An 18302-nucleotide genomic window follows, 5' to 3' on the forward strand; every position below is an offset into this window, starting at 1 on the left:
CCTTTGGCTTTTTCAGAAGGAAACTGCGTATGATCCACTTTTGCAATTCTGACAGTAACTCTAGTTTCATTTGTCCATTTTGTAAGTTTTCATGGTCAACGTTTAAGCTGAAAACATAACACTCATTATTCAGAAAAGACAAATAGAGCATTTAAGTGCCCAACATGTGGGTACTGCATTAACGTGATATATTTGTATTCCTTTATTTAGAGCAATGTTAAAATCTTATATCAATGTCATCTGCATAGCCTCAGAATCATTAGTTGCAGCTTTTGGAGGCGATTCACATAGATAGTCTAAATAGAAGGAGAGGTCCCTAGTCACGGAATATTAGAGCTGAGGCTGTGGGAAACCTAATCCGTGCCTCCCATCTCAAAGATGAGGACACTGGGGCCCACAAAGTGATTTTCCCCACGCAGAAGCAGGTTCTCCGGTTCTTGGCTCTGATTTCTCCATCATTAACATCATCTAGGCTCCATTTAAAAAATCACAGCAACATTTCTCAAATTCTGAGAAAGAGCTAATCACCAGTTGTGTTAACATTTGTATACTGAGAAAGCTCCAAGCGATGCCCACTCAGGGACCACCACATCCTGACCACTATGTGGCCCCTGTATCCAGAGCGGCACCCGGCTCAGATTCCTCTATGAAATTCGTGAATGCCTTCTTCAGTGCTGGCTGTTTTTCTCTCTAAGGAGGCTCTTGCGCTTGAAAGAGTGATTGGGAGTATGTAGGCCTCAGTAAGAGTCATGTATGAGAATTTCCACGTGGAGGGGAGATTGTATGTGGAGTGGGGAGTGGATCTGGCCTCCTGGTTAAACCACAAACCACGTCAATCACCTGCGGCTTCTACTTGCCATCACATCTGACTCGACATCTCAATGCAACTCTCCCTCCAGTTTAAGTGAACTAAACATGAGGACACTATCAATCAAAGGTTATTACTAAAAAAAGCTTTGAAGATAAAGCAGATGATTCACTGAGATTATAGCCTTGAGGTGGAATATGAGCATCTAACACATCTCTTACGTTCCAAAGAGACAGAAGAAGAGACTCACTTTGGATGGTATTGGCAAATATTCTAGAAACTTGCCCCTCTAGACCCTTCAAGCCTGATTTACCACCAACATACTGGTAAGTTTCAACCAAGAGATATTACAAGGGATTCCAAACCTATACACTGTTTTCTCACTCAGTAGCTACAACTATGAGGATGTGCTCAGAAAGCTCTGCTGTTAAAAGGCCCTCCTACTCAAAAAGGTCGAGAACTTCCTAGACAGAGTTTTCCTACCTTCCTCATTTTACCAATTTCCACTTTAAAATGTGGCTTTAAATTTAATACTGGGGGCAAAATATACCTTGAGCATAACCTCTACCTTGGCAATAAAGACTTTTGAGGTGGAAAAATCTAAAGAAAACATTAATTTTGATGCTCAAAATCCATAAAGGGGAAAATGCATATCACAGTAGTGTTGAGTGCAAAATCACCATAGCAGCAACTGTAGCCATGAGACAACAGCAGGCTGCAGAGGAAAGAATCGGTTATCTTGAGTCAGAAGTCCCTGGATCAAGTCCCAGCAATTCCACATACTAGCTTAGTAACCTCAGACAAGTCCAAGTTCACCTCATTATCTGTAAGAGGTACTAAACAACAAAATATATGCTTTCAAGGCTGTTGGGTTCAAATTAGATAATGGAGGTGTAAGTGTCGCATCAACCAGAAGAAGCTAAAATAAATGTTACTTGTTGCCATGATAATAACAACAACTCTGATTTTGCAATTTGTTTGTTTTGCTTTGTTTTGTAGATTCTTGCCATGTTGTCCAGGCTGGTCCTGAATTTCTGGCCTCAAGCAATCCTCCCGTTTCAGCCTCCCAAGTAGCTGAGACCAAAGGTGCATGCCACTTTTCTTGGCTTGATTTTGCAGTTTTTACTGACATTTAACTCACAAACAATTGTTTCATTTTTAGTAATTTTTGCACTTGAGATACTGCCACCAAAGTGTAATAAATGCTTTGATTCACTTGGTCTGGATTGCAAGATGATTTATTTGCTCTCCAAACTGCAACTGTAAATTTTTCACTTCTTTTTCCTCTCAGTTTGACAAGTCTATGATTCCATCTCGGCTTCTGATGAAGGAAATCCCCACTGGTTTTAACCCCTTGTCTTTCCAAGCTCATTTTTTCTTCTCTGACATGGGGCCTAAAAGCTGGAAGGGAATTATGCAAAGTCTCTCTGCTCTGAAAGTATCAAACTTCCTTTGCAAAGAGGTATTTTCCTATTTCAGCACAAAAAGCACTAAATTGCTTAATTTAATACAAAGAGAAAAGCAATGGGTAAAGCTGCTCTAGTCAGGATTTCTTGATCTATGTTGAATGGGCTACGGATTGTTGGAGAGTGTGGATTATTACACTTGGGCTCAGACAAGTCTTTCAGAACTCATCCTGCGACAGGAAGTGATGAAATCAGCTCTCACATGAACTGTGAGACTGTCATGTGCACTAGCCACTTCCTGTCTCAATGGGCAACAGGGAAATATGGACGGGAGAGTAGGGCATGGGGAAGTGGGTAGTGGGGAGCGGGAAGAAGAGGCCAGATATAGACGGTGGGAAAAGTCCCAACTCTGCCCCTCACAGTTTCCCTTATTCGTCTAGGGCTGGGATTAAGTAAACTGGGTTATTTCTACTCCCAATGACCAATCTTTCATTGTGAAAATCTGCTGAATTTAACTACCCCCTGTGAACCTTAAATTTCCCAACTCTGATGCTATTGACGAGGGTTATGGAAGACAGCAAGCCACATCATTATCGCAGAGCATACTAACTGTTTAGTTAGAGCTAACATAGCAAATGGACTTCTGTAATTCCTCTTCTGCTTTATCCCTAAATCCCCACCCTAAAGAGTAAAGTGGGGGTAAGGTGTAGAAAAGGTTGGATTATCGAAGTATCTGGGCACCAGCTATCTCTGTCACCCTTGGGCAACTTTAATAATACTTACTCTTGTCATGATATTCACTATGAAAAAGTGATAGAGTTAATTAGTGGCACATGATAGAGAAGGAAAGGTAAGATAATGCAGAGATGGCCTTCTTGGCACAGACAGATCATTTCAGAAAGGTGTGTGAAGGAGGAGGAGGAGCACTGGGCAGCAGTGGTCATCAGTGAGGGCATTCCGGGGGGACAAGGGAGCAGGCGCAGTGAGCAGAAAGTGGAAGTGGAAGGTATGGGATTTCAGGCTGAAGCTGAAGCGTACACGCCCTACTCCTTGTTGCCAAGGGTAAGACCCCCTTCTCAAATTATCTGTATTATAATAAGAAAAGCCACAGGTACAAGAAGCAGATAATGATTAAGGATGGAGAACGGGTGGTCTCACCAGCGCCACCTTGAGGGAAGGGCTGGGAAAGAGTCTGAGTGAGGTTTGCAGCTTGAGCAAAGATGAACTCAAAAGGAGCCAGTGCTTAGTTGTAAAGAAAATGAATTTTGTGCTGAATGAACACACTTAGGGTCCTGCCGGCTGCTGCTGACCCGTGACTCTTCCAGTGACACTGAGCAGTTCATGCACTTGAGCCAGATGTTCCATGGGTTCCACCAAGGGGCCACTGCTAGGAAAGAGACCCTAGACCTGTGAACGTGAGCTCACCTGGCACGGGCTGGATTTGGTAAACTGGCTTGGGTGGAGACCAGTGGTGCTGGCCTTTATTGCCCCCAGCCCCTCCTATCACCGAGGGGCCTCAGCCCCATCAGAGTTGACAGAAGACTCAACGGAAGCCCCTGGAATCCACAGCACAATGGTCATAGTCAATGCCAGACTCTGTGGTAACCTTCCTCATAAGCTACGAAGGTCTAGAAAGTAACTTCTCCCCCTATTCATTTCTAGGTTAGAAAAATTACTCTTTGAGGTAATGGTAGTAATTCACTAAATTAAAGACTCAGCATAGAGGCCTTGACTTGAACCTTAAAAGTTTCGACTATGTCAAGATAAAGTCTTATGAGATAAGCCATGCAAAACCCAATACAAAATACCCATGTGACAAAATAAAGTCATTCTCTGGGTATAGTACGTACCCAAATGTGTGTAATTTCTGTCCTAAAGAACTGTGGGCACAGATCAGACCCCCAGCAGATGGAATGGCTGTGACCACTCAGGCCCTCCAGGCCGTGTGTCCCAATGTTCCATAGCCCTGTCCAAGTGTGACAAACTTTTGTTACACTCCTCAAGTCTCTTGACCCATGGGGACACCCAAATCACCACCTGAGTAGAGGGTCTCATTGAGCCGTGTAAGTATGACCCAAGTTTATCAGACCTTCTGCTTTCTCCATTTCCTGATCTGTTTTCTACACAGGTTCTAGAGCTGTGCCCAACCCCACTTATTCCTCCTACTGCAGAGACGTGGTTTTCAAACTATAGTTCTGGAAACCTTGGAATCCCATGGAGCATCCCAGGGGCCAGCATAGACTTTTTTAACATCCCAGGGGCCAGTTAAAAAGGGAGGGCTGCTGGGTCCTTTCCTTACCCCTCTGTTCCACCACAGCAATTATGCTTCTTTCTTATTAGATGTTGGCATTTCAGGGCACACTTGAATTTCCAACTCAGATGAGGAACCTGTTAGGCTTGCCTAGTCCCGGAGGCGGAGAGGATGCCTGAGCAGTGTGACTCACCCATCACACACCTTTACTGGAAGGATGGGCACTGCCCTCCCTTGGGTTTTCCCAGCTTCCACCAGCAGGCTCTGAGGTGCTTGTGCCCGTGCCAAGCATGTGACACAACAACATCTGTGTTTGATGTGACCCTCAACAACATCTCCTTAGAGTAGGAATGACCATTCTGTTTTATAGGTGAATAAAGTAGCCCAAATAGGTAAAGGGCTTCCGAAATGGAAGCGGTATGGCTATCGAGTGGCAGAGCCAGGACACAAACTCCAGTCTCCAGGTTCTGAATGCCAGCTTGGCCCACGATGCTCTATTACAGAACCTGTGTCCAGCCCTACCTTATGTGAGGTGCTTCACCTCTGTACTCATGCATTCCTTGGATCTCATATTCCCAAGAAGGCTGTAGCAATTTCCTAACTAAAAGAGAGTGTGAGGGAAGAAGTGGGAGTAAAAAAGGAAGACTACAGGGACCAGCCTTCCCTAGAACTTCTATAAACCTCTTGCTACATACACTGGTCTTCATGAAACCACCCATTGCCAGTACTAAAAAACAAGCAAGCAAATTACCGAACATGACTAATGGACACAATGAAAGTAGTAAAAGTCAGCAGCTGGCATCATTCAGGTGTGCATTTCCTTGATATTTTGGGCACATGGTGGGGCTTCTGGATAACTTGCTTCTGCTCTTAAATACATTTCAGGAAACATGTTATTCCAAAGTAAATAAACAGGCAACTCCTAAACTAGTTCTAAAGATAATACAAATGAATATTTCAAGAATCCTGATGGCACATCCAATGAGAACGAGTGAGAAGAAGAGTAGCAGGAAAGAGACATAGTTCCTCTGTTTTCAAGAATACAGAAGACTTAAAAGTATGCATACATTCTATTCGTAACTTAAATAAAACGTATGCATCACTTAAAAGCTGCGGTGCTTACATAGTATGGAACTGCCTCTCTCAAATGCTGAGAAAGCGATTGATTCAACTGCACTGTTTCTGTGATTTGTGAAATGAACACAAAGAGGTTGACTCGGCTTATAGAAGATGATATTCAGGTCAAAACTCAACACGTGCACACAATCCATGTGAATCTCCTATTACTATATCCAAGAATTGTACCATGGAAGGTCTTTTTCTCATAACTGCTGCTGGGAAACATTCAACAGAAATTCCTTCTCCCTGGAGCAATAACTCCTTCATGAATTTGACGCAGGGAAGTCTTTGCAAATGCACATGCACATGGGGCTTTCTGAATATGTTACCTGAGCAGAAAAGTCAATGAGCTTTGGAAGCAGCACTTTGCCACCTTCATCGCTCTTCAGGAAATCCAGCAAACTGCCTATGGAGAAAGAAAGAACAAGTTAGTGCAGTTCAAACACGCAAGAAAAAATCCAAACAAAATTCACATCATCATTATTATTATTACAGGGGAACCCCCCACAATATGATTGGCTTTGCAATTCTCTATGGTTAAATAAAGCCTTTTCCCGACATTGGTCAAACCCAGTCCCCTCTAATCTGTTACCTTTGACCTGATGTGAAACATGGCATGTGCTCCAGGTGAGAATGTGGGTGGATACCACTTTTCTCACTACAGGTGTCTGAGAACCATGCATTTCAGAGTACTTGCCACCGTGATCCACTCACTGCAGCCTCCCAATCTTTAGCGAGCTCACTGGAAGGCCTACCCTCTGCAGACACTTAGCCAGGTTCACTCCCATCTGTATCCAGCAAAAAGCACAGAACTTGGCACATACTGTAGGTGCTCAATGAATGTTTTTTGAGACAGGGTCTTACTCTGCCACCCAGGCTGGAGTGCAGTGGCATGATTACAGCTCACTGTAGCATCAGCCTCCCAAGCTCAAGCAATCCTTCCACTTTCAGCCTCCCATGTAGCTGAGGGTACATGCCATCACATCCAGCTAATTCTTTTATTTTTTTGTAGAGATAGGATTTCACCATGTTGCCCAGGCTGGTCTCAAATTCCTGGACTCAAGCAATCCTCCCACCTTGGCCTCCCAAAGTGCTGGGATTACAGTGTGTCAGCCACCACGCCTGGCCTCAATGAGTATTTGATGAGTGAACTGCGCTTTGGAAAAAAGTGGAACCTACCTAAGAAGGAGTGTGCTGCTGAGTAAACTCTCCAACCTCCACGGCTTCGTCTCTAAAACAAGACCTGTTTTTCCCCTAGAACTTTAAGTACCAGCCTCACGGGTAGCCTTGGTCAAGTTGTTTACCTCATCTAGGTCTCTGTAAAATGGGCATGTACTAGAGGCTATATTATATTTGGGGAGGCTGGAATCAAATGTTGCATCCAAAGCACATACCATGATGGTTGGCAGGTAGCAAATGCTCAGTAAACATTATGCAATCTCATCCATGACACAGAACAATAGTACTTAGCCCTCAGGCTGCTGAAAAGACTAAGTGAGATTACCCATAGGAAGCACCAAGAGCAGTCTGGTGTATAGTAAGTGCTCAGTAAATATTAGGCATTGTTGGCCAGGCTTGGTGGCTCACGCCTATAATCCCAGCACTTTGGGAAGCCAAGGCAGGTGGATCACCTGAGGTCAGGAGTTCAAGACCAGCCTGGCCAACATGGTGAAATCCTGTCTCCACTAAAAAATACAAAAATTAGCTGGGTATGGTTGCAAGACCTGTAATCTCAGCTACTCAGGAGGCTGAGGCAGGAGAATCGCTGGAACCTGGGAGGCAGAGGTTGCAGTGAGCTGATATAGTGCCACTGCACTCCAGCCTGGGTGATAGAGAGAGACTCTGCCTCAAAATATATATATATATATATATATATATATATATATATATATATATATATGGCATTGTTACATAGGAAAACTCATATTAACATCTATCATTAAGAATATTCTAAGTCAATTAATTCAACAATATTTACTGAACTCCTATAAGGTGTCCGGCTCTGAGCCTGAATTCTGAGCTATAGCAACCCAAGCCACAAGAGCTAATTGGTTTGTTTGCTTTAAAACAAACAAACAATGTCCTTGTTTGGAAGGACTCTGAGTGACTGATATTTTGAAATACTCACAGATATTAAATAAGAAAATATAATATCCATCTTTTGAATCTATTCAGCTATGACATCATACTATCATCTCCATTGTGCATGAAATGATTGTTAATCCTGGATCATTGCTTATGTTTCTTCATTACTTCTAAGGACTTTTAAAAAAATAATTTGGCAGTTTATTAGTATGTTTCCTGAACTGGAGGGGAACACAGGAAGAAGGATGCTGATTCGAAGTCTTCTATATGAAGGTGATCACAGTAGAAGAAAAATTGATTGCTTGAAGTCTATTCTCCTGCAATTCTGTGATTACACAGGACTTTTAACCTCCGCAAGTTTTAAAAAACGTTAATATTTAAAAGTGACACCCTGAACATTTAGATAATGCTGGAAAGGAAAATGAATATTAGATAACGCTAAGGAGCAAAAAGAGGCTGGGTGCTCATGCCTGTAATCCTAGCACTTTGGGAGGCCGCGGCGGGCAGATTGCCTGAGCTCAGGAGTTTGAGATCAGCCTGGCCAACGTGGCGAAACCCCATCTCCACTAAAAATACAAAAAATTAGCTGGGCATGGCAGCATGTGCCTGTAGTCCTAGCTACTAGGGAGGTTGAGGCAGAAGAATTGCTTGAACCTGGGAGGCAGAGGTTGCAGTAAGCAGAGATTGCACCACTGTACTTAAGCCCAGGCAACAGTGTGAGACGTCTCCAAAAAACAAAAACAAAAACAAAAACAAAAAAACCAAAAGGAAGAGGAATTTGGTACTGAACAATCTGTACTAAATCTGTAGTATTAGAATTCTGGGAACTCACATTTTAAGCATATGACAAAAAATACTCCTTTTTGAAATACATAGTAATTCATTTGATAAATATTCATTGGGGGTGACTAGATATGGGGTACTATTCTCGGGGCAACAGGTACATGCAGGTAGACACAGAGAAAACAGGGGGATTAGATTTCAATTCTGTGACATGGGATTACTTCCGGTGATTAGGTTTATAAATTGCTTTGTCCTCCCATATTTCCTGATTTTTCAGTAGTGTGTATACTGTTTGATAATTAAACTATTTGAGTGACTCTGAACACTTACACATTTTACTTTTTGAGTTTGAAGCCCTTGCAAGCTCTGGGCAGTGAGAGGAACTCACCCTTGGCCATGTACTCGGTGATAATGTAAATGGGCTCCTCCCTGGTGACCACAGCGTACAGCCTCACGAGCTTATCATGCTGCAGAGTCTTCATGAGGTTGGCTTCTTCCAGGAAGGCTTGCACAGACATAGTGCCCGGCTTCAGGGTTTTCACAGCCACCTTGGTACTGTTGTTATAGTAACCTAGGAAGAAAAAAGAAGATGGGTATGCTTTATAAAACAGAAAATTTAGCTGGGGGCAATGGCTCATGCCTGTAATCCCAGCACTTTGGGAGGCCGAGGCGGGTGGGTCACCTGAGGTCAGGTGTTCAAAACCAGCCTGGCTAAAATGGTGAAACCCCGTCTCTACTAAAAAAACAAAAATTAGCTGGGCGTGGTGGTGGGCACCTGTAATTTCAGCTACTCAGGAAGCTGAGACAGGAGAATTACTTGAACCAGGGAGGTGGAGGTTGCGGTGAGCTGAGATCGTACCACTGCACTCCAGCCTGGGTGACAGAGTGCAACTCCGTCTCAAAAAAAAAAAAAAAATTTAAAACTTCACTTTGTAGATGCAGAGTTAGCAAAAAATTTAATTACAGATAGAAAAAGCCTGAGTTAAAACACTATGTAGTGATAACATTAGGGAGGCTAGATAAAAAGTATCTAGGAATTTCCTTTACCAAAAAATGTTTAAATTATTCAAAAATCAAAAGATTTCTATGAAATAATAGTAAAAACGTTTTTATTGGCACTCTACCATGAGGACTAATATTTGTCCTCTATTTATTGATTTACTTATTTTTAGACTAAGTCTTGCTCTGTCGTCCAGGCTGGAGTGCCATGGCACGATCTTGGCTCACTGCAACCTCCACCTCCTGGTTTCAAGTGATTCTCATGCCTCAGCCTCCCGAGTAGCTGGGTTTACAGGTGCCCACCACCACACCTGGCTAATTTTTGTATTTTTAGTAGAGACGGGGTTTCACCATGCTGGCCAGGCTAGTCTCAAACTCTTGACCTCAAGTGATCCGCCAGCCTTGGCCTCCCAAAGTGCTGGGATTACAAGCGTGAGCCACTGTGCCCAGCCGAGGACTAATATTTTTCTCTAATAATAAAATATTCTTTATTCAAGACCAAAAAAAACCCCAAAACTCTATATATGCTATAATCCCTTACATACATATACATACACACACAGGCATACACTCACATTATAATCCCCATTTTAAAATGCAGACATATTTTATAGATACACAGACACACACATATAAACAATGGTCTGGAAGAAAATACACCAAAATACACCAAATGCTGGTTATTTCCAATGGTGCAATTATGAGTGATTTTAATTTTGCTTACCATATCTTTTAACTATTTACCAAATTTTCTTTAAAACAGGTGTTCTTTATAAAAATTACTTACATATACTATCTTTAAAGTACAATATACTAGAGTCAAGCAAGCACTTCCCAAAATTTGCAGACAACTGGACTTGGGTGACTGTTAGTGAAAAAGGATCCCTCACTGAAAGGACAGGGAGCCCCTCCCTCCACTCCTCCCCCACCCAGGAGATGCAGCAGGTGCCCTGGGAGGACTTCAGGGGAAAAGCCTGCCTTTGTTCACCCCAGCATTTCCCACACTTTCTTGATCTCAGAACACTTGTTCAAGTAGCCTCTGACACTGCATGGAACACGCTCTGGGCAATACTGACTCCTTAGTATGGTCCCCCTGAGGCACCACCCTTCTGGGACTGGGATTGAGCACTTTAACCCTGACTTTCTCTTGGGAAAGCCTTTTCTCAGTAATTTGGCAAAGCAGAAATATTAATCATCATAATCTTCCTTTCTGTCCTCTCTTCTGTTTCCACCTTTCTCTTGAAATAAAAAAAAAAAAAAAAAAAAAAAAAGTGGGGAAGGGAGTAGCAGCTGGTGGTGCCACTGCAAATCTCCTTGCAGGTTCCTGCTGCCTGGTGCACAACAGCTGGATAGCACCTGCCCTAAGGAAAGGTGACGTGGAGTGGACGGTCCCCTTTTTAGGGTGCAAGAGTATCTGTATGTGAATAGCATAGAAAGATGACTGGAAGCCTGCTGAGTAAAACAGCAGTGATTATCCCTGGCTGGTAGAATTTGGAGTGACTTCTGCTTTCTCTTGTTCTTTTCTACTCTGATTGTATTTGTCAAGGAGTATGTACTCTTTTCTTTTCTCTTCTCTTCTCTTTCTTTTTTTCAGGAGAGACAGGGTTTTGCCATGTTGGCCAGGCTGGTCTCGAACCCTGACTTCAGCTGATCTGCACACCTTGGTCTCCCAAAGTGCTGGGATTGTAGGCATGAGCCACTGTGCCCAGTCAAGTATGTACTTTTTAATAAAATGATTTTTTTAAATAATAAAGAAATGTATTATACATCTCCTTCCAAGCCTTCAAACAAGTAAGAAAAAGTTCATTTATAGCTAGCAGTCAACCTGTCCAGTGATGTTTCTTCTGGTCATGAAGACTGATTCCTCTATTAAATGTTTTATTTTGTACTCCACTTTGGTTAATACTTAGGAGCTTGCAGTGCTCTATAGAAAAATAAGGCTAGACAAGGTGGCTCATGCCTGTAATCCCAGCACTTTGAGGGGCAGGAGGATCGCTTGAGCCCAGGAGTTCAAGACCAACCTAGGCAATATAGTGAGACTCCCATCTCTAAAACAAAAGAAAGAAAAGAAGTAGAAGAATGCAGTATAAAATAAGTGTTAGAACATATGGAGAAGATAGTAACATAAAGCTGACAAAAAAATCCTAGGTCCTTTTAAAAAGCCACCACCTACCTAAAATAATGGAATTATGAATATATTAAATTGTTCTGCCATCTAAATGCATAATTACAAGCAATATGGTATTTTCTGTAGATCTTAAGAGTTATTTTAAAGTACATTCCACCAACAAAAGACTTTTAATATTACATTTAAATCAAAAAGGGTTTATTATAATTTTTTTAAAGTTTATAAACCCTAACCCTAACCCCAGCCCTAACTCTAACCCTAAGTTACATGAGCATATCCATAGCAAATCACAACAGGAAAATACATGATATAAAATATATGAAAATACATAAAATATATGATACATATAACTGCCAGGAACTGGCATCCAGAACATATAAAGGATTCTCACAAATCAATAAGAAAAATCAGAAGAAATAGGCAAAGGCTTGGATGGGCATTTCAACAGAAGAAATTCATATGACTAATAAACATGTGAAAAGTACTCAATCTTCTTAGTAACCAGGGAAATGCAAATAAAGTCATGAGAAACCACTGCCAAGCTTAGCAAAAATTTTTAAAGTCTGGCAATATCGAGTGTTGCTGAGCACCTGCCCCTTGGGAGGGACTCTGGGGCAGCTGCCCTAGGCCCCATTCTGTGTTCTTTGCTGAGCATCACTGAAATTCAATTGCACAGCTTCTGTGACAACATCCAAGGTGCCCGTGAAGGATGCTGAGTGCATAATTCCTTCTGGATAACCACCTACGGCCTGTGCTGCCTTGGGGCCCACATCTCTCTAAGTACAGCTCTGCTAGTCGGAAAAGGGGACATGGGGACTGGCATATTGCTGGTGAGAATCTAAGCTGGGACCGGCACTTTGAAAAATAAGTTGGCAATAACTTAGAAGAGCTGAAGACTCATACACTTTGTGATCTAGCAAATCCACTCCCACTCACCCTAGAGAAACTCACGCATGCTTGGACCAGCACAAAAATATGCAGCACATTGTTCATAGCAGCCCAAACTGGGAACAACTCTGATATAGTCTGGATGTTTGTCCTCTCCAAATCTCATGGTGAAATTTGTTCCCCAGTGTTGGAGGTGGGGCCTGGAGGGAGGTATTTGGGTCATGGGAATGAATCCGTCATGAATGGCTTGGGGCCATCCCCGTGGTAAAGAGTGAGTTCTCGCTCTATTAGTTCACAAGAGAGCTGGTTGTCTAAAAGCATGGCACCTCTTTTGGTCACTCTCTTGCTCTCACTGTGTGACATGCTCGCCCCGTTTTGCCTTCCTTTTTGAATGGAAGCTTCCCGAGGCTTCACCAGAAGCAGAGACAGGTGCCATGTTTCTTGTACAATCTGCAGAACTGTGAGCCAAATAAACTTTTTCTTTATAAGTTACCCAGTCTCAGGTATTCCTTTAGCACAGCAAAATGGACTAACACGAACTCCAATTTCATCAGTAAATGGTGAAATAAATGGATAAACGATCACATATCTTGAAAACACATGCAGCACAGCACAATATAGCATGAAGATGAATAAACCATAGCCACACCCAAAAGCATGGATGCATCTCACCAACACCATATGGAATGAAGATGAATGAACCATAGCCACAGATGCATCTCACAAACACAACATGGGATGAAGATGAATGAACTATAGCCACACCCAAAAGCACGGATGCATCTCACCGACCATAGGAACTGAAGATGAATGAATTGTAGACACACCCAAAAGCACTGATGTACCTCACCAACACCATATGGCATGAAGATGAATGAACTGTAGCCACACCCAAAAGCATGGATACATCTCACCAACATGACATGGGATGAAGATGAATGAACTATAGCCACACCCAAAAGCACGGATGCATCTCACCGACCATAGGGACTGAACATGAATGAATTGTAGCCACACCCAAAAGCACAGATGCACCTCACCAACATCATATGGCATGAAGATGAATGAACTGTAACCACACCCAAAAGCATGGATACATCTCACCAACACGACATGGGATGAAGATGAATGAACTGTAGCCACACTCAAAAGCACGGATGCATCTCACAAACATGATATGGAATGAAGATGAATGAACTGTAGCCACACAAAAAAGCATGGATGCATCTCACCAACACCATATGGAATGAAGATGAATGAACTGTAGCCACACCCAAAAGCATGGATGCATCTCACCAACCCGTTGAGTAAAAGAGGCAAGACATAAAAGGGCATATTTGGTAAAATTCATTCATATAAAGTACAAAAACAGGCAAAACTGAGCTATGTTTTTGGGGGATACATACATCCCCATATACAAAAGTGGTAAAATTAAGAAAAGTCAGGAAACCATCAGGAAGGTTGGAATAGCTGTTGTGTCTGGGGGACAGGTAGGGTGTGGGTGGAAGGGCATGGGTGGAGGGTGGGGGCTTCTGGGGCTAGCAAGTTTCCTTTCAGAGGTCCGCACACCAGTTTTTGCTTTGTAATTATTTGTGAAATTAGATATTTGTGTTTGCATTTTCTGCTTGCTTGTTACATTACGTAGCAATAAAAGTTAAAGAAACTAAACCATTTCCCTCTTGCCATCATAAAAACAATGGAGCTCATGGAGACTCTTATACAATAGAAAAGTATGAGTAAAGGATGACGGAAAAAAAAAAACGCTTTCCAAGGTCGGGGGGAAAGTTATCAGGAAATATTGCAGCTGCAGATATTTTAAACACTGATAAGGAGAGTTTGAGGTGAGTGGTAGATAAAGCAGCTGTGTCAAACATGGTCCAAGAATGGCAGCAGCTCCCAGATGATCTCTTAGGGCCGTGACATTGAAACAATAGGGTGGTTTTCATCCCTCTGTTAAAGGCATGATTTTTATTCAGTGCTAAGGATCAAATCACAGGTTTCCAAGATACTCTCTGGTAGTTTGAAGGTTCAAATTAACCTAGTCATGGAGATTTGGGTTGTCAATATGGATGAAAAATTATGTTAAAAAAATCTTTTTGAGCTAGTAAAAAGTGTCTTGTGGAGTGCCACTTTGCCACAGTTAAAGAAATCTGATGTGGCATCTTGAGAGCGCTCTAGTACCGGCTGTGACTGGCTGGCTAAAAAGTGCCCACGTACCGCGAAAGGGAGAGTGGTTTTTAAAAAATGCTTGCAGTTGATTTTGGAAGTGGGTTGGTGATTAATCTCAAGGCAGTTGGTTCAAATGAGAATTTATCGAGCAAAATTCAATTTAAAATAAGTTTCCTTCCTTCCTCAGGGTCTCTTCATAGACCAAGCAGTCAGAGGAAACATCGTCCTTAGCCTAGCTGCCCAGTTGATTCCCTGGGAATAGGACAATCCGCAGAGGAAGCATGTCACCCAAGTCAGATGTCACCAGGATCACACAAACAAGAGGAAACAGCTTGAAGCAGAGACACCTCTTTCTTTTATCCCCACCCAGCCCCTTCCCCCAAAGAACAGGTCACTTCCTAGTATTTGTTCACTGCATTTCAGGCCAAAAAAATGCAGACCATAAAATGAAATGGGTTGCCCGTGAACAATTCCTTATGTTTAATAAAAATATTAACTTACTTGGTTAATAGTGATAGAATTTTAATTGTTATTTTTCTATCAATGAGAAAAGCTGGCCTGCTTATCCTTTGAGAAACTAAAAAGGATAAGAGAAAACTAAATTCTGGCAGCTCAAAATTGGGAGAGGGGGTATCCTTCAGCCTGTTTGTAATATAAAATCACCAATCACAACTCTTTTGGTTGTATTCCCAATATTCCTCTGCTATGTGTACTCAACGTATTTAAATTATTTCCGGAGTGAAGAAGGAGCTCCCTGACTGACAGGCAAACTCAGTCCCTACAAGCAAAAGATCCCAAGTCAAAATTTTCTATTTTTTCTCTTCTATTTTCTTTTCTTCGCCTTCCCTTCTTTTCCTTCCTTCTTCCATTCAACATAAGACTGGAAGAAGGCCGGGCGCAGTGGCTCACGCCTGTAATCCCAGCACTTTGGGAGGCCCAGGCGGGCGGATCACGAGGTCAGGAGATAGACACCACGGTGAAACCCTGTCTCTACTAAAAATACAAAAAATTAGCCGGGCGCGGTGGCAGGTGCCTGTAGTCCCAGCTACTAGGGAGGCTGAGGCAGCAGAATGGCGTAAACCCGGGAGGCGGGGCTTGTAGTGAGCCCAGATCACACCGCTGCACTCCAGCCTGGGCGATGGAGCAAGATCTGTTTCCAAAAAAAAAAAAAAAAAAAAAAAAGACTGGAAGAAAAGCACAAGTAAAAAATGAACACTGATCAATGCCAATATCCCGGTAGTGATGTTGTACTATGGTTTTACAAGATGTTACTACTGGGGGAAACTGGGTAAGTGGTACATGGGATCTCTGTATCATTTCTTTTATATATTTGCCCGCTTTATTGAAATATAATTCATATACCATGCCATTTACCCATTTAAAGTATATAGTTCATCAGTTATTTGCATATTCAGAATTGTACAATCATCACCACAATCAGCTTTAGAATGTTGTCATGACTCCAAAAAGAAATCCCATGCTCATTAGCAGTCACTCCTACCATAATCCCAGCCCCCCCAGCCCTAGGCAACCAGTCATCTACTTTCTAACTCTAGATTTGCCTATTCTGGACATTGCATATAAATGGAACAGTATAATATGTGCTCCTTTGGGACTGATTTCTTTCACTTAACATAGTGTTATCATACGTCATCCATAAAACAACATGGCATCCATGTTGAAGCATGCCAGGTCATTGTTTTTTTTATTGCCAAATACTCCATTGTATGAATATACCACATTTTATTGACCCATTCATCATCTGATGGACATTTGGGTTGTTTGTACTTTTTGGCTATTACAAATAATGCTACTATGAACACTCATGTACAAGTTTCTGTGTGGACATATGTTATCCTTTTTGTATTATTTCTTACAATGACATGTAAATCCACAATTATCTCAAAATAAAAAAAATTAAAAAGCAAAAATACAAACAACTTCTATTTAGTGGGGAAACCCTGGGCACTTTCTTTCCTCTACTGTGTAGCCTTTGCACTAATATGACACATTTCCTTTCTAAAGATATTATTTAATAACAGCACTTTGAATGCTGTCAGTTGAACTTACCTGCACAATTTCTTTCAATTGTTATGCAATCCCTCTGAGACAGGTTCCATTAAACCCCACTTTAGATGAGGCTCTACTGCCTCTGTCATTTAAAACATTATTAGTAAATCAAGTAAAAAACACAATTTAAAAAGTGAGAAAAGGACTTGAACATAAGTTTCTCCAAAGAAGACATAGAAATGACCAGGAAGGACATGAAAAGACGCTTGGTCACTAATTATTTGGAAAACACAAATCAAAACTACAGTGAGATACCATCTCACATCTATTAAAATGACAACTACCAAAAAAGCCAACCAGCCAACAAAAAAAATCCCCAAAACAGAAAATAACAACTGTTGGTGAGGCTGTGGAGAAACGGAACACTTATACACTGTCAGTGGGAATGCAAAATGGTGTAGCCAATATAGAAAACAGTACGGCAGTGCCTCAAAATTTTAAAGATAGAATTACAGGATCCAGCAATTCCACTACTGGATTTATACTCAAAGGAATGGAAAATAAGGTCTCAGAGAGGTATCTGTGCACCCATGTTCACAGTGGCATATTCACAAGAGCCAAAATGTAGAAACAACCTAATTGTCCATCAACAGATGAATAAACAAAATGTTACGTATGCATATAAAGGAATATCATTCAGCCTTAAAAAGCAAAGAAATTCTGACACATGCTACAACATAACATAAACCTTGGAGACCTCACACTACATGAAGTAAGCCAGAGTCAAAAAGACACACTGTATGATTCTAATTATTTGAGGTACCTAAGGTAGTCAAATTCATAGAGACAGAAAGTAGCATGGTGGTTGCCAGAAGCTGGAGGGAGAAGGGATCAGGAAGTTGGTGTTAAAGAGTACAGTCTTTCAGTTTTATCAGATGAAAAGACAGTATGGAGATTGTTCGCATAACAATGTAGATGTATTTAACCTACTGAACTGTACACCTAAACATCGCTAAAAAGCAAATTTTATGTCACGTGTATTTTACCACAATTTTTAAAAACAGAATGAGCAAATCTATTCAAGTGATGTATTTTCTCAAGATTTTTACCCTGTTTCAGACAGTCTAAAAAGGAACAATTTGCATAGAACAATCACATACTTTCCAACACCCCATTCTCCTCTCTTCTAAACTTGTTTCTCCCAGGCACCACCTGGATATATGATAAGCAAAAGTTATCTAAAATCAAGGTTGTGTGCAGGAAAGGAAGAGAAATAGACAGGGGGATTTGATGTATCTGGAATTAGAAGAAAGGAGGTTTTCCCAATCCCAGAAAGGACCAATGTTCTTAAGCTCCAGGTGCACAATTTTAGTGCAGACTTGCACCTTATGACCGAACAGGGGATGTAAGCAGGTCTGCTGAGGTGTGCGCCCCAGGCTGCCTAGATCCTGACTTCTTGCCCCCAGCCTCACCAGGCACCCCCTGGCAGATGCACTGACACCACAGCTGACAGCAGCACTTTTGATGCCAGGCATCCAGGCTGGCAGCAACTGCATATTTGTTTATTTATTTTTTGAAATGGGGTTTCACTCTGTCACCCAGGTTGGAGTGCAGTGGTGCAATCTCAGCTCACTGCAACCTCCACCTCCCAGGCTC

General features: G+C 41.9%; 2 protein-coding genes across 6 annotated transcripts in view; both read right to left on the reverse strand.

Moving 5' to 3' along the window:
* CHCHD7 (coiled-coil-helix-coiled-coil-helix domain containing 7) overlaps positions 1-18302 on the reverse strand; it is a 1019570-nt gene that overhangs the window by 245968 nt on the left and 755300 nt on the right. The gene's annotated exons all lie outside the window — the stretch shown is intronic.
* Positions 1-18302, reverse strand: part of LYN (LYN proto-oncogene, Src family tyrosine kinase) — a 138774-nt gene that overhangs the window by 38424 nt on the left and 82048 nt on the right. For both annotated transcript variants that reach the window (XM_050802347.1, XM_050802346.1), the window contains exons 9-10: positions 8841-9023; positions 5914-5990 (exon numbers count right to left, since the gene is read on the reverse strand). In XM_050802347.1, coding sequence (XP_050658304.1) covers positions 5914-5990; positions 8841-9023 — 260 coding nt within the window. The remainder of the gene's footprint in view (positions 1-5913; positions 5991-8840; positions 9024-18302) is intronic.

This window comes from Macaca thibetana, chromosome 8 (genome assembly GCF_024542745.1).
Source record: "Macaca thibetana thibetana isolate TM-01 chromosome 8, ASM2454274v1, whole genome shotgun sequence".
Lineage (NCBI taxonomy): Eukaryota > Metazoa > Chordata > Mammalia > Primates > Cercopithecidae > Macaca > Macaca thibetana.